Source organism: Merops nubicus, unplaced genomic scaffold, assembly GCF_000691845.1.
Source record: "Merops nubicus isolate BGI_N331 unplaced genomic scaffold, ASM69184v1 scaffold4927, whole genome shotgun sequence".
NCBI lineage: Eukaryota > Metazoa > Chordata > Aves > Coraciiformes > Meropidae > Merops > Merops nubicus.
In genome coordinates, this window is record NW_008620837.1 from 726 (window position 1) to 23,198 (window position 22,473).

The 22,473-nt window shown below is 36.1% G+C and overlaps 1 protein-coding gene across 1 annotated transcript; it reads left to right on the forward strand.

Moving 5' to 3' along the window:
- Positions 1-897: 897 nt before the first annotated feature.
- LOC103776699 (myoferlin-like) lies at positions 898-19,414 on the forward strand (the record flags this gene model as incomplete). The annotated part of the gene is made up of 22 exons (XM_008944221.1): positions 898-1,079; positions 1,172-1,330; positions 1,489-1,587; positions 1,872-2,033; positions 2,496-2,661; positions 3,279-3,355; positions 7,015-7,026; positions 8,309-8,407; positions 9,060-9,185; positions 9,960-10,115; positions 10,226-10,317; positions 11,668-11,838; positions 12,266-12,414; positions 12,619-12,758; positions 13,752-13,840; positions 13,927-14,022; positions 15,527-15,668; positions 15,951-16,050; positions 16,931-17,124; positions 18,114-18,223; positions 18,572-18,719; positions 19,179-19,414. Coding segments are annotated over 22 exons (2,705 nt in total), but the record flags the coding sequence as incomplete, so codon positions are not given.
- Positions 19,415-22,473: the final 3,059 nt, after the last annotated feature.

The following is a 22,473-nucleotide window of genomic DNA, read 5'->3' on the forward strand; positions in this document are numbered from 1 at the left end:
CTATAGCCATTTTAGTGCTTTTTACTGAAATTAGGGGTTTTTTTGTACAGCTGCTTGTGTGTATTTGGTCATATTTCAATATGCAGCATTTAAAAGTCATACAAAGAAGCAATAATAAATGCCTCTAATCTGCATATGTAGAATTCAAGATGGGTACCTCAGATGCAGTTACAAATAAACTCCACGTTTTATTTTTCTCTAGTTTGAAGAGTTAGTCAAACCTTTTAAAATCCTAGCCAGAAGCTGTTGAAAGTGACCTGAAGATAACCTTTAAAATTGCCTCTAGTTCTTAGTAATTGCAGTTTGTACAGGAAATCTTAGTGACTATCATCAGATACCTTCTACAGAGCTCATGATGATTTAAAGACCTGCCAAATATTGGGCCTAGACCACTTTAATCATTCAGCTGTTTCACAAGAAGAGGTTGCTGTAAGCATATTTGAAACTAAAGCTTAATTTGAGCAATACAGCCTGAAAACATTGTTTGGCAGCTAGTCAGAACCAGAATTATTTCTTTGCATTATTTATGAGGCTGTACAATTACATATCAATGAAGACAACAAAAAAAAAGCACTTCTACAGACAATATTCAAGAGGAGATTAGCATAGCCAGCCTTTCATTTTAGTTTTCAAGTTCTCTTTCTGATTTACAATATTTTATCATTTTCATTTATTACTTTGTTGATTAAGATTTGTATATAGGAAGCTATTTAGTAATTAAATTGAATTTGCTTTATTAAATATAAATTATGTGTATGTGTGGGCTTTTATATAGAATGGCTTACAGAACAGAAGAAAAATAAAATTATACTGGATTAAAATTGTGCTTGTGTACATTTTGTCTTGACAGAGTTTTGTTTGTAACTCTACACTTTTAATCTTTGTGTGATGTTTCAGATCCATACGCTCATGTTTCTTTCCTCCATCAAAGCAAAACAACTGAGATCATTCATTCAACTCTAAATCCTACATGGGACCAAACTCTCATATTTAATGAAATTGAGATCTATGGGGACCCACAGACAGTAGCCCAAAACCCACCTAAAGCTGTTATTGAACTTTTTGACAGTGACCAAGTGGTAGGTTAATTCTTTTTGCCCTGATTGCCTTTAAATTTATTTATCTTAACTGACAATACCATTAATGGCTATGATTGCTATTTCGGGTGTAGGGTAAAGATGAATTCCTTGGAAGAAGTGTTTGTTCCCCCATGGTCAAGTTAACCCCAGAAGAGGATGTCACACCAAAACTGCTCTGGTATCCTGTAATAAATAATGGCAAAGCTAGTGGAGACATTCTTTTTGCTGCAGAACTTATTTTGAGGGACAAGGTATACACTTTTTTGTTTGTTTGTTTTTGTGTATATATAATACAATATGACATATATCCTTTCACAGTGAGTCATAATGCAAAGAGTTGTCAATATTTGCAAGGTGTTTCATTTAAGGAAGATGAGAGAATCTAATACTCATGTTTATGTCTTAATAGGGTGGTGCCAACCTTCCAATTCTTCCATCACAAAGAGCACCAAAGCTTTACATGGTACCTCAAGGAATCAGACCTGTAGTCCAACTCACTGCTGTTGAGGTATGGTTTATTCTTAAATTAGCTGAATACAAGTACAGTCATCTCATGATCTAGATAGTAAGTTTGCATATCTTCTGAAAAAAAAATATTTCATAGAATGAGAGAAATATGGGGAACTTTTTTTTAATTTTTTTTTTTTTCATTAGCTTTCCTAGTACAACAACTATGAGATATTTTTTGTCATTCAGATTTTATTATTGAAAAGACAATTTCTTCTTTCTTACTTTTCAAGTATCATATCAAGCATTTTGATATCTCTGCCACTTCTGCATTTTATTTTACAGATTCTGGCTTGGGGGTTGCGGAACATGAAAAACTACCAACTGGCGCCTGTCACGTCTCCAAGTCTCATTGTGGAATGTGGGAGTGAAATGGTGGAATCTGTGGTGATCAAAAACCTCAAGAAGACACCAAATTTTCCATCTTCTGTTCTTTTCTTGAGAGTTGTACGTTGTAAAAAACTGTATACCAGCTATCTCTAGCAAAATCAGTTAGCCCATACTTTTAAAGGTCAAGGATTTGTTTTGCAAGAATTTACAGAAAAACTTGCATATCCTTTTTTGACTTATAAGCAATTTACTGAGCCTGGAAATTCTAGTAAGAATCGTGTAAACATATCTGTACAGTCATTGATAAATTATACAATTTTATAGGCACAATCCAGTGTATTTATTTGAAAGGGCATTAATTTACCTGTAGATGTGTGGCTGCTTTCCTACTGCTAGGATAGGAGCTGTGCAAGAATCAAGAAAATTCAATATTTGAGGCAATTAAAATTATTCTACTTTGATGGGATGGTATTACAAGGTTAGAAATTTACCATGCAGCCATAGGACAAAGTAGTTCATTACTAAACATTAAATTGTCCTTCTGTTTGCATTATAAACAAACTAACCTTTCATTTTTAGCTTTTGCCAAAAGAGGAGTTATACAGTCCATCCCTCGTTATTAAAGTAATAGACCACAGACCATTTGGACGGAAGCCCATTGTGGGACAGTGTACTATAGATTTGCTGGAAAGATTTCGCTGTGACCCCTATACTACCAAAGAAGATGTTGCACCACAACTGAAAGGTAGACAGCTGGAAAAAGAAAAGTTCTACTTTCTGAAGAGATGCTAGAAAAACCTACCTGTAGTGTTTACTGTGTGTACTGTAGTGATGAATAGCCAGCTCACGTTGTGTACTTATTTGGACATAATGTGATCTGAAAGGGAAAAAAATAAATCTAACTCAGAGTATTAATTACTGCAATATTTTGTGGAGCATAAGAGGACAGAATGCAAAGGCAAGTCCACTCTCAGACTTACTGTGCTGGTTCCTTGAAATTCCTCTTTATTATCAACTTGTAACTTAACTTCCTGCAGATTACCCCTGCACTAAGTACCATAGTAATAATCCAATATTCCAGCAAGAATGCTCTGAATACAATGTCGACATTTTCCTCTATATTTTTTCCAAGGTTTATTCTTTTAAGTCCTATTTATTTGAGAAATGTTTGCGTATTCTGCACAAAAAAATATCATGTATTGTTAGCAAAAAAATGCTAACTCATTGCTTTCTCTAGAGGATCAAACATACAGCAAATAAGTTATTTTACATTTTCTGTAACTGTTTGGATTTCAATTCTGATTAAAATGTTCAGTAAGTTTTCCTACACCATGTTGCCTTAATAAAATCTTTGTCTTGCAGTTAGTCTGCTCTCTGCTGTACCTCGCCAGGATACAGTAATTGAAATGGAAGACACACAGCCACTGCTAGCAGCTCAGGTAATCTTTGAAGTCTGATGCTTGACTTTCTTCTTCAGATCTATGATTTCTGAGAAACTATCTAGACAGCAAAATTGTCAGAAACATATGCAACCTTCTGGAAAGCCAGATGGAACGAAGTTACTTTGTGACAGGAAAGCAAAGGAAATATGTTAATAATTTTAACCTCTATTTTCCTATAGTAAGCACCAAAATGTAGCTTTCTGTGCATGGTAAAGTTTGCCTAGTACCTTAAGAATGAATTCATTCATTCATTAGCTACTGAAAGCATAAGACAGAAAATTAACCAGTTGTCCACTGGTGATAGTTAGGGCAGCCTGATTTTGCACAAAGAAAGTGGTTTTAAATAAAGGAGCTAAAAGTAGGTGTATACTTTGGTGGTACAGAATCAAAGCCCTGGTAACACAGACCTTCAGCTGTTGATTTATCACAGTTGTGGCTTTTCCTCTCTTACGATGAAGTTACCACTGAAACTTTTTTTTTTTGTTCTGTACTAACACTTTTCTTTCCTTTTCTGTTGTGCCTTGTGAATCTTTCCACTGCTCTGATTCTTTCAGGACCATCACAGTACAATTTTACTTTCCAGGTAAAAAAAAATTCATCTTGCAGAATTTTACTCTTGAGTTGAAACATGAGTGAAGACAAATTCCAGACAGTACATTTTCAAGGAAAAAAATTTTATGATTTTAGGACTGTAAAAAGTTCCCCTTACCTAGAAGGTGTTTTCATAAATTTGTGATGACCTGTTATTTTAAAGGAAGTACAGAAGTTATGCCCTTTAATATAGTAATCTTGCAGGTTTTTAATCCAGAACTTTTATTTTTCAACAATGCAGAATTTTTAATTTTTTTACAGAGATCCCAGAGTAAATACTACTGTGTAAACTTTTGAACTCTCACTGCTATTATGTCATTGACTGCACTGTTCTTGCTTCCTTTCTTCTTCTGTATCTTAATGTCATGATACTCAGACTCTAATTTAGGTATCTCATAGGCTATGTTCTTGTATTTACTTTCATCATACAAGTAAATTGTCCTTAATATTTATTTTAGAACAGTCTTTAACTTTTATCTGAATTGGGCCTTTAAAATTTCTAAGAGGGGATTAAAAAATAAAGAAAACTTGGCACTTTGAACTCACTGGCAAAATTGATTGAATTTGTGTAGTTGATTTAAACTATATGAGGGAAAGTTTTAAATGCTATATAAGGTAAAGCACCATTTCTTTTAGAGTTTGACATCACCCAAGCCAAATATATTATAACACCAGATACAGTAACAGCATCCATATAAGAAAGAATATTCAAAATAATTTGGATTGATGTAAGACAACTGTAGAAAGTGATATGCAGACAACACTCTGAGGACACAAAATGCAAAAAATTCATCAATTACATTCCAATTTTCAGTGTTTAAGCAGTATGTCAACAGCACTCAGCAAAATGGCTTCTCCAACAACAGTGCATGTATGTATGTATGTACCAAGCTAATGCATGGAGATGACCAGAATGGGGTTGGATGGGGGCGGCATGTTAATGTGATGTGATCATGAGGCTGCACTTCTTTTGACAATTACTCCACAAAGAGATTTTGGAGGAGATGATGCTCATAAGTCCAGTATGATTAGTTAAAAATATGAAGGTATCCTTCTTCTGTCTTACTGTGTGTGTACAATATATATGAACTCTGCAAAATTCAGCTTATTTGGAATCTATCTGCTAAAAGCACTAGAATCAACAGGAATTAGTTAACCACACTATTAATATTTAAACTTTGTATAAAAGTCTACTTTCTGGAGAATAAAATAATCAGTAAACAGATCCCTAGAAAAGTTAAGAGTTTTAATAGTTCAGTGTTAGGGACTTGAAATCTTTCTGTATAGCAATCTACAGTGAAGTCACCGGGTACACTGAAAAAAGGCACAGTAACTGTTACTTTACCATGTGAATGTTTCACTCCAAAATCTCAAATATATCATATGGCATTAATTCTGTGGTTTGGCATTCTGAAAGCACATCCTGCTTACCAGCTTTAGTAACAATAATATCCATATATTGAAGACTCATTTTTTGCTTTGCGAATTTTTATAAAGGTCTTAAGGTTTGTGGGTTTTGTTTTGTGCCTTTTTTTTTTTCTTATCCTCTTCTTCCCAAAGCTACCAAGTACACTAGTTGATGAGATACCTGAATTTATATCAAAGGAAAAACAAAACAAAACGACAACCAAACCCACAAACCCTAATTTAAACTCTTCCAACATTATGCTTTGATGAAAGTCTCAGAGTTCTACACAATATATTTTGTGAAAAGTCTATAAAATGGGAGTTTAAATTATTATTGCATAATTACACAAGCTACCCTTCATGTTGTCAACATTACAAACCAGTGTTTAAACAAAGTCAAATTTAAATATGGCAAAGGATTCAAAATTACCTCATAAATTCTGCCTCTGAGTTTAGCAAATCACTGATTATACTGTTTCTGAAAATAAATCGCTCCAGTTGTCTTTAAAAGATCTGACAGGCTCATGCAAGTCTGAAAAAGTTATGCTGTATTTCTGATCTGAGGTTAGAGAAGATTACTATAATACAGTAGACCTGAACATCCCAGCAAGATAATTATTTACAGGATAGAAATGGGAGTCAATAAGTATGATACACTGGAGTGATATCCTGACCTATTGATGCACTTGGCTTGTATTTGTAAAATGTTTTGCATATTCCTTCTGATTTGCACAAAAATTAATGGATTATGCCTTTAAATTAAAACACAAGGTATGATACACAAACAGTAGCACAAATCACACTTGTTAATCATGGTTTCTAAATGGGATGCATGACGCTTGCTCTTAATGGACTATGGGGTCATAATTATGGTATCTGTGATTTAACAGGTGAAACATTTTGGATTGTGCAGATTATTATTATCCTTATATAGATAAATCTATAGCCACATATACAGGCTGTTACTGGGCTTTATAATTCTTCAGTTTTTCACAGACTCCTGAAAATTCACAGCCTATAAACAACAGAAAAACAGTAGTGGAAGGAAAAGAGAAAAGACTGTTGAGCATTAGCAAATTGTTTGTACAAAGTAAATATTCAAAAAGGGAAAAAAATCACTTTGGTTTTATGTTTGTGAAATTCATTTGGAAAAGAATCTCTGGAATAGATTCAATTTTTTAAGTGCTCTTAAAAACATTTTTCATCTGAAATAAACCAGATCCAGTGCTCTCTCTAACGACAGATGGAAGGAGGCAATGATGCTACTGTGAAAATCAACAAATAGAATCCAGAGTGTAATATTACAATGATAAGAGTAAAAAAACCAGTTTTCCCTCTGTTTGCTTTGTTATGTGAAGAGCGAAGCACAGGGTGATAATGTCTTATAGTCTTGAAAACTTGCTTTTTAAAATTTGTGTATATATGTTTCAGTTAATATCTAGAACATACTAACAGAAGGAAAAAAAAGTTAAATGCAAGGTGTCTGAATAATCTTCAGAAGTATTTTTAAATTATTGATGTTAGTAATTTCATACATAGTATGTATGCAAAAACCTAAACGTTTAAAACCTATTTAACTGTATAAAATTCTACAAATTGTATCCTTACCGTTGTTTTTATTTTGCTCTTTTTTTTTGTGAATTGATCCTCATGAGCAGCTTACAGAAAAGGTAAAGTATATTAATTTTAAAAATCTACTCATTGCTTTCTTGTAAACGCGGCAGATCTCCAGCTGAAAATCAGTCTATCAGTATGGCTTCCTACATTAGCATTTTAACCATATGGATAAGAATGGTAATCTGTGAAGGTGTTTGACATAAAACCTACAATCCACTCGTAAAATGGTAAATTTAAGAAAAATATGCAAGACTGAAAGAATAACCCCTAGATATTTTTATAAAACCAAAATTCCTCTCATTTAATCATCTCTATAATACTTTCAGACTCTCTTTAAATCTAAACAGTTTTAAAGTTTTTTTTCAAATTTACGTAGTGAATGAATACCATTCATTCTCTGCATTTACAGTGAACTAATACTGTTCACTACCAACAGAAGTATGTTTTCAGGGGCAAATGATTATGTTATACAATCACTATGGATAAATACAGAAGATAGCACTCCATTGAACAAAGTGATTATCAGACTCAAGTAAATAAAAATATTTTTTAAAAAACCCACAGAAATACTGTCTCAATGGAACGTATAGATAGCTAGCATCTAGGATTTCACAAGGCTTACTGAAGTATAATTTTTAAGAGGGCAAGACGCCCTGCTCCTTTTCAACTGCAATTGGTAAATGTTAGGTGGATCTCCAACTGCAAAGTTCTGACACAATACAGATAATCTCAATTTTAATAGAACAATGTATGGTTAGAGCCATTACAGGTCTGTCCCAGTGTTGTTGTATGGTAAGGGTTTTGAAATAAATGGGAATGCTGAAAGCAAGCTACGACTTTTATCCCTTGGAAAAAGTTTTCAACAGGTTCTCTAGTTTTTTAGTCATACAATTTCTGTAACGAGTACCGGGTACGATGGTGTTTTTCCTTAACAGCTGAAGCAATGACTACACCAGCTAACTACATTCACTTCCTCTCACTGAAGTAATCTAGAACTTAGGTGGTTGCCCTGTGCAGTGCTGCCAGAGAGTGGAGAAGAGAAATATACATGCATCCAGAAATCAGTCCTTTGAGCTAGGTCTCTAGATACCAGTAGTTAATTGCTTGCTTGGATATGGCTGCTGCTGATGATCAATACAGCTGGATTATAGACTAGATATGTAAACCTGGGTAAGAGAAATTCCATCTTTTTACCCATAATATTTACTAATTATCTTTCAGATGAAGCTTTAGTATACTCCAAAACTTGTTTTTTGTTCATTGTTTCTGCTGTACAGCATGATCTAGAAGAGGCTGTATCTCTCACTAAAAGACTTTTATTTGCTTTTCTTTAAGGAGGAAGAAATTGTTGATTGGTGGAGCAAATTTTATGCTTCAGTAGGAGAACATGAAAAATGCGGACAGTATATTAAAAAGGGATATGACACTTTAAAGGTATTGCTCAGGATAAAATAAATTAACATATCTCAGTGTTTATAGGCCCAAACCTGGTGAGCTCTGTGCCCTTTATTTTTTTTAATTACTCATCAGAATTTAACTGTGCCTGGTTTCCTGTAAAGGTCCATTAGTATTTCATGTGGCAAAATGAAGGCTTTAGGAAGATACCTTTGCTTCTTTTCTACTTAACTACACTTACTAAGAGATATAGTAAAGAGTTTAACCTTCAGTCAAATGGAATTTTATTCTTGACATCTTTAGGTGCCAGGCAGATTCTAAATAAACGTTGAGAAAGTATGAACACAGAGGATCAATACCTTTTACTGTCTGTTGGTTGAAAGTTGAAGTCAGTCCACTTTTGTTTCTCATCTAATACACCTAACGAAGAAAGTAAAGATGAGCTTGTGAAATGTTTTATACTCATTTTTTTAACAAGGTCTGAGTGAAGCTTGATAGCATGTTCTCCAAACATTGCATTTGCTTCCATTTCAATTTAAAAAAAAAAAAAGGTTCCAAATGCACTGTTTTCTTAAGATATTCCATCATACAATACACTTTGAATTGCCACAATGGTGGAGCTGATATATATATATATATATATATGATAATTTCAAAACTGCACTTTTTTTAATTTTCCTTTTTCTTTAAGGTGTATGACTGCGAATTGGAAAAAGTACCTGAATTTAATAGCTTAACAGACTTCTGTGATACATTTAAACTATACAGAGGCAAATCTGAGGATGGTGATGATCCATCAGTAGTTGGGGAATTCAAGGTAAATTTCAAATAATGGGCAACGACCAAATTCTAGATGCAGTCTTTTGTACATAAGTGGTTATCATTTAAGTAAGTCAACATGCAAATATTTCAGCTTAAATATGGATGCATGCATTAACAGGCAACAGATGCCGTATTTGGGTACAGGCCCTTCTTTTTCAAGGCAGGTACAGCTACACATTGCTCACACTAAATGTGATAGTTTCATTTAAAAGAAATACGATTCCTGCCAATGTGATCTTCTCTGTTACCTATGGGACAGAACCCTCACAGATAACCTCTAGAACAGGGCTAAAGTTTCACCTGGAGATGTTCGGAGTGAAGTACATTTATGGAATGAATTTGGAAAAGGTATTTTGGGAATTTGGAAAAAGTATTTTGTATTATTTCGGTGATTCTGTGACCTTTAGAGATTAAAATAATGGTCATGTGGTATGTAAGAAAAAAAATTTAATTATGAATTTTGAGAGGGGGAAAAAAATATAAAGTATGTGTTACATATTCGCAGCTGGAGTAAACTGAGTAATTGTGTTGAAATCAAAAGATCTCCATTAATTTCAATACATTAAGGATATAACCTTGCCTTTGTAGTAGGTCTTATCCAAAAGCGACTAAATTAAAAGAAATGGCTTCTAGGTGACTGCGGATTAGGCTACAGTTTTGCTATGCTATATAAAACAGTGTGTTTATGTGTAGGATAAATAAGAAGCAAACCTAGCAGAGCGACTTTTCTACTTATTTACCATGACTGAGTCTTTGCGTTATTTTTTAGGGGTCCTTTAAAATCTATGCACTACCTGATGATCCCGGTGTTCCAGCTCCCCCCCGCCAGTTCCGGGAGCTACCAGACAGCGGGCCTCAGGAGTGTATTGTGCGGATTTATATCGTGCGAGCTCTGCAGCTTCAACCCCAAGATAATAATGGGCTGGTGAGACTTTCTGCTTTTGAAATGTCTGTGAGCTAACTCCGCTGTACTGTATTTTAGTTATCAAGACTAATTTTATTTATTCCTTATATCTTTTTTCTTGTTTTAAATAGTGTGATCCCTACATAAAAATATCCCTAAGTAAAAAAGTAATTGAAGACAGAGATAATTATGTGCCAAATACTCTCAACCCAATTTTTGGCAGGTAACGAACTTTTTTGTATTTTCAGTTTAATGTATTTTCAATGTTTTCCTACTTTTTAAGATAAACCAGCATTTGAAATATTCAGTGTTCTATTCATTGTTATGTATTGACAGTAAATCGTGAGTAAATTGCATAAGACATTTCCCTTTCAAATTGCTGGATGGCACAGGTGTTTGGCTAGCCTATAGATTTTCTGAATCACATGGCTAACGTGAACAAAGACAAACAATGCATATATCTTAAAACTGCCCTGTGTTTTACATACAAGAATAACAAAATATATTTCTAAAATATGGAAAAAGTTTTAACTCTGAAAACTATTTGGATGTCACAATGAGTAATCAGCTTAACATACTGACAGTACACTGGTCTTTCCTTCAAAGGCTAATGATAACTTTGAAATATTTGAGTAGAAAAATACTAATGAGGAATGGAGAGATTACAGCATCTTTATAATGAAATTTTACTAATGAAATTCTGGGTCTGGTTTGGTATTCAGAGTTAGAGGAGGATTTGTGTAAATTAGAAAGTTGGGAGAGGAGGACTAGAAGGATTATAAGGAGTTTTGAAAGCATGCTTTGGAATGACATGCTACAGGATTTCAATTGTTCAGATTATGCAAAGAAACAGACATCAAAGAGACTTGATTACATGTATAAAGTACCTTCAAAATTCCAAGTTTTCCCAGAATTATTCTGAAAGTCAAAGTTAAAAAGTTAGACTAGAAACAAAACAAAAAGATGCAGAGAAGAATTAACCATGAAATACTTTACTTCAAGGGTAATGGATTTAGCAGCAGTAGAAAGAGAACATGAGGCTGTGTACCTTGGAAGTAAATTCTGAAAATTAATTTGAGAAAACTCTACAGTCTGTTTTGTGTAAGATAGCTAGATGACAGAATAATCTTTCTAGTCATAGAAACTAAACATTTGGAGCATATCTTTTAAGGCTGCAACTGTGTTTGTATTGTGGCAAAAAAACTTAGAGTTCTACTCATACAGAAACTATGGACTGAACAACCATCGCTTTTACAGAGTGGCTGGCAGAGCCACACTGGTTTCTTTCTCAGTCCCAATTCATGCTGCTTCACAGAAAACATCTAAGTAATACACTGTGCAGAAAGGAAGGAAATAATTCTGTGCAGCAGAATTAAGTGCAAATAGAAAATGGAATCTGAGTGGTAACTACTGCTAGATTTATCAGCACTGGAAGCATCCCTTTAATATCTTGTAAAAAGTATTGCTCAAGAGTAAACCAAAAAGTGTTTTTTTTAAGTTTATATTTTAAGTTTTAAAATAAAACTTATTGCTCAAAAGAGCAATAGCATTAACTGGACATTTTTATGTTTAGAATGTACGAACTCAGCTGCTTCTTGCCTCAAGAGAAGGATTTGAAAATTTCAGTCTATGACTATGACACATTGACTCGTGATGAAAAAGTGGGTGAAACCATAATTGATCTTGAGAACAGATTCCTTTCTCGTTATGGATCTCACTGTGGCATCCCACAGCAGTACTGCATGTAAGTCATTTGGTCTATTCAAAATTTTAATCTCCAAGATGTAGGACCAAGTTAAGCTGCGAAGTCTTCAAAAGAGCCTTGGCTGAAAACCGTGACCTCAAACATTTTAATATTCTCTTTATATGGTGATGTGAGTTATTTCTGTCCAGAGAACATACACTTACTAATTTTCTGGCCTACTCATGGAAATAAACATAAAAGCATCTGTTAGCATAAATTTTGGTATGTAAAGAAAAAAAGCACTCTGTCTTGGAAGGTAGTTGAGCTGGTACAAAATTATGTCACTGTATCAAATGCAAGTGGCCTCAATCTAAGTAGTTGCAGTGCTGACCTTTCTGAATTTGTTTAATAAATACATTTTACATGGCATGTAAATGTCCTGAATGGTGAATGATTTTAGGACATCTTTCTGTTGCTTTCCTAAAAGTTCAGGTGTGAACACCTGGCGTGATCAGCTAAAACCAACCCAGTTACTGCAAAATGTAGCCAGGTTCAAAGGCTATGCTCCTCCTGTCCTCTCTGAGAATGGCAGAAAGATTAACTACGGCGGACGAGACTATACTTTGGAGGAAGCTGGTGAGCTTGATCATTTACTTCATGTTTCTGTTTAAAATTCATATTGATACAAATATAAAACTTTTCAGTTACTTATGGAAAATTAGAAAATATATTTTTTTTTATGTTGAACAGTTTTCTGCTCAGTTTTAAATACCTAGTTTTACTTTTTTAAAAAAAAGTCCAAATGCAAATGCTGATCTTTTTCCATTTCTTTTATTTCAGAAGCTAACAAAATTTTGCATCAGCATCTTGGTCCCAGTGAAGAGCGGCTCGCCCTTCACATCCTTAGAACCCAAGGTTTGGTACCTGAACATGTGGAGACGAGGACCTTATACAGCACCTTCCAGCCCAACATCTCCCAGGTACTGTGAACCAGTTTACTTCTGGTTTCTGAAATACAGAAATGGAGCGTTCCTGTATTTATATAATGTTGTCAGTAGAGTGGTATCACTCGGGGGGAACACGGCTACTAATTAATATTACTTGGCTGAGAAAATAAAGCAGGTTAGTCTAGAAATGTAACAAAAAGAAGTTATGTTTTGCCATTGAGATCCTCAAATGACACCTTAAACACTGACAGAGCGGAAACTGGGAAAGATTTATTATTGCTTTGTTACTGAAGGAAACTGGAAAATGTGTTTAATCCCTCACCAACAATAACAGACACAGCCTGGCTCAGAAACTTCCTAGCTACATTCCACAAATGAGACCAAACTTGCAATTTCTCTGCAGGACCCAGAGATGCTAGTTTAAACACAAAGTCATACTGGACCTCTCTATTAGAGAGGAGCGAAGGCTAACATTTGTTTTCTAGCATTTACTAACTCACTATTATTTGGGTTTTTTTAAGAAAGCTTCTGCAGCAACCCGAAAACTTATCTGCAAAAATAAAGGGGCTTGCATTTGAAATAGAGTATAAAATCTGCAGCATTTGCCTTACTTCAGAGTTTACTTTACTTAAGGGAACTGATCATCTGCACTGGGTAGGCCTCCAGCTGCAAACTATCAACCACACACATGACACTGTACTTGATACCACCTCTGAGAAAACAGAAACTTGGACATACAGAACAACAAATATTTAGGCACCTACCTTGCACTGAATTCACTAGGAATTAACATCCCTACCATATTCTTAATTTTTGGCTTTGTTTATTTGAAGAAACTTATATAACATGAAGGATTGGGTTTGCTCCTATCTGAAATCTGTACAAGTTCTGACACTGGTAACATGAGCGAGCTCTGCTCTGTTACTAAAATTAGTACTAAGCATGCCAATAATTAGCTCCGTGGAATTACCATGACAAACCTGTATGCAATGAACAATCCCTCATCCATCTTCTCCACTGCTACAGGGAAAGCTCCAGATGTGGGTTGACGTTTTCCCCAAAAGCTTAGGACCACCAGGCCCTCCCTTCAACATCACTCCCCGAAAAGCCAAGAAGTGAGTATGTGTATATACTACACACCATCTGGCAGCCCTGGAAAAGGCAATTCAATTCTCTTTTTCCCAAACATCTTCTCTCTTAGGTATATCTTGCGGGTAATTGTCTGGAACACCAAAGATGTCATTCTGGATGAAAAGAGCATCACAGGGGAAGAAATGAGCGACATTTATGTGAAGGGGTAGGAGCACCCTGTCATGTAACACTTAGAAATGAATGCTGTTCAGAATGTCCTGGGAATGCCTAGATTATGGGTTCCAAAGATGATTTGGTTCAGACAAGTCAATGCACACGACAGCTTCTGAAACAGTTCTAACCTCAGAGGAATACAGAAGCATTATGAGATAAAGTCTTCTCTGGAAGCTTGCTGATGATGTGAAACTGGGAGGTTTGGCTGACACACCTGAAGGCTGTGCAGCCATTCAGTGAGGTTTGGACAGACTGGAGAGCTGGGCCAAGAGGAACCTAATGAGGTTCAACAAGAATAAGTGCAGAGTCCTGCACCTGGGCAGGAGTAATAAAATGCACCAGTACAGGTTAGGAGGAGATCTGCTAGAGAGCAGCTCTGTCGAGAGGGACCTTGGAGTCCTGGTGGACAATAAGTTGTCCATGGGACAGCAGTGTGCCCTTGAGGCCAATGGGATCCAGGGGTGCACTAAGAAAAATGTATGCAGCAGAACAAGGGAGGTCCTCCTGCCCCTCTACTCTGCCCTGGTGAGACCTCACCTGGAATATTGTGTCCAGTTCTAGGCTCCCCATTTCAAGAGGGACAGAGATCTACTCAGGAGAGTCCAGCGAGGGCTACGAAGATGAGTGGGGGACTGGAACGCCTGCCTTATGAGGAGAGGCTGAGAGACCTGGGGCTGTTTAGTCTGGAGAAGAGAAGATTAAGGGGGGATCTAATTAATGTGCAGAAATATATGAGGGTTGGGTGTCATAAAGGAAGGGGCAACCTCTTCTCACTTATGCCCTGTGATAGGACAAGGGGCAATGGATACAAACTGGAGCACAGGAAGTTCCACCTCAACATGAGGAAGAACTTCTTTACTGTAAGGGTTACAGAGCACAGCAACAGGCTCCCCAGGGAGGTTGTGGAGAATTTTAAGAACCATCTGGATGTGTTCCTGTGTGACCTGCCCTAGACTAGATGGTCCTGCTCTGGCAGGGGGGTTAGACTCGATGTTCTCTGGAGGTCCCTTCCAACCCCTAACATTCTGTGATTCTGTGAAAGTATGACCAGTTAAAGGTGTAGTAAAACATTGCAGAAGTTCACCTCTTGAGGTGGGAAGCAACTGAAAAGATAGTAAGCTAGCTTTGGCTGCATAACCTGGATTCTTACTTTTTACATTTTCTAGTCTTAATGTAAAAAATTCAATAGATATCAGAGGAATAGACTACTAGGCTATTGGTCTAATTTCTCCTGAAAAAAAAGAAAATAAGGAAAACCATGCCAGTAACTCACCACTGATATAATACTGGTCTTAGCAGATCAGAAATTCTGTTCAGATGGTCCTACTTACAGTGCCACATTGGAACCAAGCTGAGGAAAGGTGTGAAAAACTCCCCAGCCCTCTGTGACCAATTCTTAGAGCTTGTTTGCAACTGCTCAATGACACAGTCACAGTACAAACAAGCACCAGTGCAGTCCCACTGCAAACATCAGACACATCTCTCTGTATTTTCAGATGGATGCCTGGTAATGAAGAAAATAAGCAGAAAACTGATGTTCACTATCGATCACTGGATGGTGAAGGGAACTTCAACTGGAGATTTGTTTTTCCTTTTGACTACCTCCCAGCGGAACAACTCTGTGTAGTTTCCAAAAAGGTAAGTATTTCTAAAGATCTGAATACTCAGAATACAGATTGTAATTAGTCTGATAATTTGGCACCTACATATTGAAAGAGAGAGTTTGTGAACAGATTCAATTCTGCCTTTGAGACAGCAACAATGCACAGGCAACAACAGCAGCTTCCCCTGAGCAAGGGCAAGATTAGATCCTTAATAATTCCACTAACCCCAGAATTCACAAGTACTAACAGACCCCAACTTCGAATTTTCATGAATAATTTTTAAAAGGTGCTTGGGTTTGTTTTCTTTAAATATTAGGAACATTTTTGGAGTCTTGACAAGACAGAATTCAGAATCCCACCCAAACTGATCATTCAAATATGGGATAATGACAAGTTCTCCTTGGATGACTATCTGGGTAAGACTTCTATGAACAGAATTATTATTATCTCAAGAGATAAAGAGGAATTATTTTTAAGTATTTCATAAGGATCGTGTTTACAAAGTGAGCCACTCAGCATGCAAATACAGAACCTGCTTTCCCACTCAGTACATGGTTACTTGCACTCATGAATGAATGAGTGAATATTCACTCAGTAAAGGCCTACTTGCAAGTAAACCAAGATACTTTTCATTCAGGTAAGCCCCATCACAAAGTGCATGAAAATTTACTTTACTTCTGTCTTTACATAAAATTACTTAAAACAAGAGTACTTGAAGTAAGAATATTGACATAAGGCTGTAATTTAGGTTAAGCAATCTACTTGACGCCATTATTAATTCTACTTCACACCACTATTAATCTCTACTTTTTGTAGAGATACTTCCCTGCAGAAGATTCTCTGCCTTGTACTAAAGACAGCTCCAAAGTGTTTAGCTTACATGCAAAGCATATAGGCCTCAAAATCCAAAAACAAATAATGGATTTATAACCAGTGTCAAAGTTAGCTAAAACTGGCATTTAGCTATCAGATATTACATTAGCATTACATTAGGTTATTTGGTTGTCTTCTGTTTAGGTGTGTAGGGGGGAAAAAAAGCCTCTATTAATAGTCAAATGATTTTGCATTTAAAAAGTGGGAGGAGAGTTTGCTAAGTCAAATTTATCAACACCAGCCATCATGCTTAAACACAGCCTGATATGTCCTACTTCCCTGCCTCACTACATCCTTAGACAAACAAGGATGTAATGTGTATGTTGGTTTTCCTGTATAACATGTTTAGAGATAGGAAAGGTTGTTGCTGTACCCCTGTGCTGCAGGGTTGTTTGTTATGCAGTTTTTTTATCCATTTCCTAGGCTTTGTGGAACTAGATTTGCATAAAACAATCATTCCAGCAAAAGTTCCAGAGAAATGCAATATAGACATGATCCCAGAATACAAAGCAGACAGTTTTCAGAAGGCTCCCAGGACTGCCTCTCTCTTTGAACAGAAATCCATGAAAGGATGGTGGCCATGTTATGTTGAAAAGGAAGGCTCCCGAATTCTAGCGGTATGACTTTTACCTTCTTTTAAAAGTTAAAATGCACTCACCTGGCTTTTCATATTACGAAAGGAAGACTGTAAAGGGTCACCCACTTAACTGTTAACTTTCAGTAGAAAGACAAAGGAGGAATAAAATACAACATTCCATGCAACAAGTTCAGAGATTTTGCTTCATCGATTTTTTTTTGTCTAAAGTATGAGTTTAATTTATCTATTTTGGGTTTAACTCTCTTTAAGCTAAAGGATACTAGCACCAGGTTGAGTCATGTTATCTCACCAAACCAGTCAACAGAGTTGCTATGTGAATTAATTTACCATGTTATTGCTTAGGAGAAACACAAGACATCCTAAATGCACTGAGGACTAAAGAAAAAAAATTAAATCCAAACCATTTTTGTACACAGCAAATATAATTTGTATGCAGAAAACTCAGCTTAGCTTTGTGATTATGAGGGTAATCAGAAGACCGAAAGCATTTTAACCTGTTCTACAAAACTAGAAATACATATTTATCACATGCTGCAATATTAAGCCTTTCAAGTGCATCTACTTCTTTCTAATGTTTTTGCTTTTAAACTTTGGTACTGGAATTTAATAAATGAGGAAAACTGTTCAGCAATATCAGCCACAGTAGTACAAAAAATGAGATGCTTAGTCATTTGGAAATGATGTAGTCCTTGGGTTGTTCTCAAAAGAAAAGAAGAACTGGTTTTATTTTGCTAAATTGGAAAAATACAATGTATAGCTTAGAGCAGAACTACAAATGAATTAGCAGAACCAGTTGAGGTACTGTGATTATGTTTTTTTTCCCCATTTGTCATCCTCTGATACTATGCTGTGACACTGTCATAGTGCAGAAATAAGTCTATTTCAAGAAGGAAATGGAAAGCACACAGGTATGCACAATGAGCTCATCCCAAACTCGGCTAAGTACCAAACAAGTACAGTTAGTGCTGCTGCATTAACATGCTCATCTCATGCCACATATTTCTGAAGGGTAAAGTTGAAATGACATTGGAAGTTGTCAATGAAAAAGAAGCTGAGGAAAGGCCAGCTGGTAAAGGAAGAGATGAACCCAACATGAATCCCAAACTAGATCTACCAAAGTAAGATACTTTTCTCTGACTAACTTAAAATTAAATATCTAGCTACTGTGAATCTGTTGACAAAATCTGAATGCAGTAAAGGATCTATTAGACATCAATTATCCTTTGCAAAACTAAATTTATAAAAGCCAGTCACACTTCCTTCTGCCACTTTAGGATAAAATGCAAGGTGGTTTCAGTATTAATGGTACCTCTTTACTGAAACTACCATTTTACTGAATGTTACTTACAAAACTATCTGTGTTTTCTTCAGCCTCCAAACCAGAGTGTTTTAATGTGTTATAATCTCACACTGCAGTACTCCCTGGTTTTATAGCGTGAGTAATTTTTTTCTTTTCCAAAACACAGCCGACCAGATACTTCCTTCCTTTGGTTTACAAATCCCTGCAAGACAATGAAATTTATTGTGTGGCGCAGATTTAAATGGCTCTTCATAGGCCTTATCATCCTGCTCATTTTACTCTTGTTTGTAGCAGTGCTCCTCTATTCACTGCCGGTAAGAATCTTCAAATGTTACTGTTCTTCAGCTGCAGTCTGAAACTATGTGTGAGGCACCAGCAGGACACGTACCTTACTCAGACAAGAGACTCTATCAACTCAGTTTTAGCAGGGAGATAGGGATTACATCATGATAGCTATTAAAATATTCAGGTGATTTTTATTGAGAAGCATTTAAAATCTATGTTAAACAAAAAAATTTTTGGTTTATTAACTAAAGCAAATGAATGCTTTAGGAGTGTTAGTTAAATGTATTTAATAGATGGTCTAGAGTCTGGATTTCAGTCTGTTTTAATCTGAAATATTTGCTCATTTTTACTGTATTTTAACTGAAATTACCATACCCTGAATACATTCTGATACACTTTAATATCTTAAATGTTTTTTAAAAAACTATACTGAAGTATTTTGCATACAAATTTTTACCTCTGTTGTTTCTTCCCTCTTTCTCCAACAGAACTATTTGTCAATGAAGATCGTGAAACCAATTTAAAGAAGAGTTTTTTACCTCATCTTTTTAAATATTCATGAGGTTTTGCCTCAGGCTGTGGACCAAATTCATCAAGGCTCTCCATCCTTTTTATCTGCTAGCATTAGGAGCTGTAAAAAAATAGATAAGTAAGAATTTAACCAGGGTTAGCCGAAGTTCAAGGGATCATGAGAAGTGGTTTTTTTAAAAACAAAACAAAACACCAAAAAAAAACCCCCCAAGAAACCCCTCTTCATGTTTCATTACCTTTTTTTTTTTTTATTTCAGCAATATCTACACATGGTAAAGTTCTGTCTTCCTTGCTTTTAAACTAGATTTTTCATTAAAATCACTAGGGAGGCTGCCTGCTATTGCTATTTCTGTTTTTTAATGGATACTTTCTTTTGATAATTCCTTTCTATTGGGCACATTTTAAAACTTTGTATTTTACTTAATGAAAAACAAGCACTACTTGTAATTACTTATACAAAGAAACCTCATTGTGCAATCAAAGAAGGGTCAGATATTGTTTCTAGAAAAGTTTTCAGAATCATGCTGCTTGAATTTCTTAATTACTGCACTGTAGACTTGACAATGCAATATATGTGTATCTTGGCAACAAATGCATGTACACAGGAATAAATAACAGACTGTTTACTTAGTATAATTTACAAATGTTTAAATAAACTTATCCACAAGTAAAATGCAAGTTTCCAGATTTCTTTATTGCAAAACTACAATGCATTAGGTATCATATAGTGTCTCTCAGAGGACGTAATGCCACGTATCTGGAGTTTAAGGTATTTTAGCTTTACAGTGAAGAATAAGGAAATACTTTTGCATAAATGTCTAATGAATTTACTCATTAATTAGGACATTAATAAGTAAATGAAATTTGTTGAATAGTTTCACTGTACTCCTTGTATTTAGAGGTTATCTTGAACCAAAACATAAGAGGATACACAACCCAGAGCCAACTTTTCTTTGAAATCTGATCTACACAGAGGAAGTATTTAATTTAGCCTCAGTCTCCTCTCTCTGGTCACAGTAAAATATAATCTGCACTAAAAATCAGCTTACAGTCTGGGATTCAACCTCACTTTTATGGAAGACCATATCAGCAGCATTTCTCTGAACACTCTCTGGTGCTTGAAATGTAGGAAATCTGCAGCAGAATATTACGAATTGAAATCAGCATTTTGTATTATTGTCACACTCGTGATGGGATAAAGACTTCAGCTGACTTTAAAAAGATGCCCAAAAAAATGGCAAGAATGAATTAGTCTCGAAAAATCTCTGTCATCGAATCTAGTGGCTCACTTAATGCTTTCTTAGAACACAGAACTGTAAAATAAGCATGTGCCTGTCAGGCAAAATAAGTAAATTATACTGACTTAATTCTGTTGAACAAGCTAGAGTAAAGGTATTGCATGAAATGATTTCCAGAATGTAAAGTCCCATTAGCTGGAGTGGAGCAAGCAGCAGTCATCCTGTCAAAAAGATAACAACGCCCTTAATTTTTTTGGTTGTTATGAAACTCTCAAGCATCTTGACCTATGAACGAGAGCTCAGGGCTGGAACTAATCACCATCCAGATGGGTTGTCCCTTCACTAATGACGAAAAAGCACCTCAGAAATAACTGGCAAATTGCATGAGCTAATGTTTGATCACCCACTATCAAAATCTGTCTCAATCAATGCCATAATCTGACAGACGGTAAAAACCACAGCAGCCTTATTCTCATTGTAAGACAAGAAAGCATGTTGCTTGTGAGGGTTGTAATTAGAAAGCATTTAACTTGAAAGAGCATTTCCCAGAAAACAATTGTGAAAGGGAGCTGAGATCTGAGCAAGCCTATTCACCTAGCATTTAAAGAGTGGCAGGTACTGCCCTTCTCAGTCGAGTTCACCCTCTTCCAGATGCCTTTTTGTCCAAGCATGCATAGGCTTGACAGTTTCACTACAATTAGTAATGCTATTAAAAACATAACTGAGAAGTCTGAGAAGCCATTCTGTCTCCCAGCCTGCTCCAGTAACAAACAAAAGAAAACACATTCACATGAAATAAAATGTGGTCACTAATACTTACATACAGTGCTTGTCAAATCTGTAATCCCTGGTGTAGCCGTTGTTTTGCCTAGTTCAAACAATTAGCAAAGATTTAGCCCTGTACAGGGAAGAACTTTATGCTGTTCTTGTTCTGCACTGGCTACTGGGATGTCCGCTTTGGCCAGGACAGCTCTGTATGCTGCTCCAGTTGGCAGCAAATGAGGCAGACATCCTTTAATGCCACAGAAAAAAAAGGGCAGAATGTGGATGTGCCTGGTATCACTCTTCCTTGTAACAGGAAATAACTTAGCCCCAGGAATTCCTTCTCCTATGAGTTTGCTTTGCCTGAACTGATAAGCTGTCAAATACTTTGGCCTGTGAGCTGATAGGGCCAGTTCAGCCGCACTCCTGTCACTAAATCTCCAGTAGACAGACTGTGCTTCACAGAAAAGATTATCTGTGTCTAAAATGACTTCTCTGTTCTGGAAAAAGAAAATGTTTGATGAGGCTACCTTCTCTGCACCTATGTGTTGTTTAAACCCAAAATTCCAGCTGCCTGAAACTGCCAGGGAAAGGCTACAGCTAAAAACAGAAAGTGCTTTTAAAAAAAAAAAATGGCTAAATAACAGCAGTATGTCTCTTGCCAGCTGTATGTCAGAGTTCTTCCGTCTCTGACATCATGTAGGTGCAAGCAACAGCAACTGTACTCTTTGATATGCTCAGGTATCCAGGTAACATGACTTCCTGTCGGTTGCTTGCTGCAGTCACCCCAAGCCCTGACTCCTGGAATGGGCTGTAAGGTTGTTAACAGCTACCATTATATACTCTACCACTTGACGGATTGTACAAGAACGAATCTCCATGTACCTCAAGAGTAAAAATGTGCACCTAAACCAGCTCAATGTAAAATACAGAGGCTGAAAACTCACCAACCCCTACAAGCTGTTCTTGCACTTCTTTGAACAACCACAAGATGACATCCCAAGTCTCATCTGTTCACAAAGTCCAGTACTTCTGTTTAATCATATCCTAAATACATCTCACAGATGGAGATGAAAAACAAGACAGTTACTCGTAAAAGGAAAACACAATCCCAAAGTCCATTGCTTCTAAGCGTATTTGGAAACCACAGCTGTAAGTGCCTTTGTGGCCTGCCTATTATGCACAAACAGAAAGTGACTGCAGTCTGGTCACCACTGACTGCAATGCTGTTGTAGAAGTAGGACTTCCACCC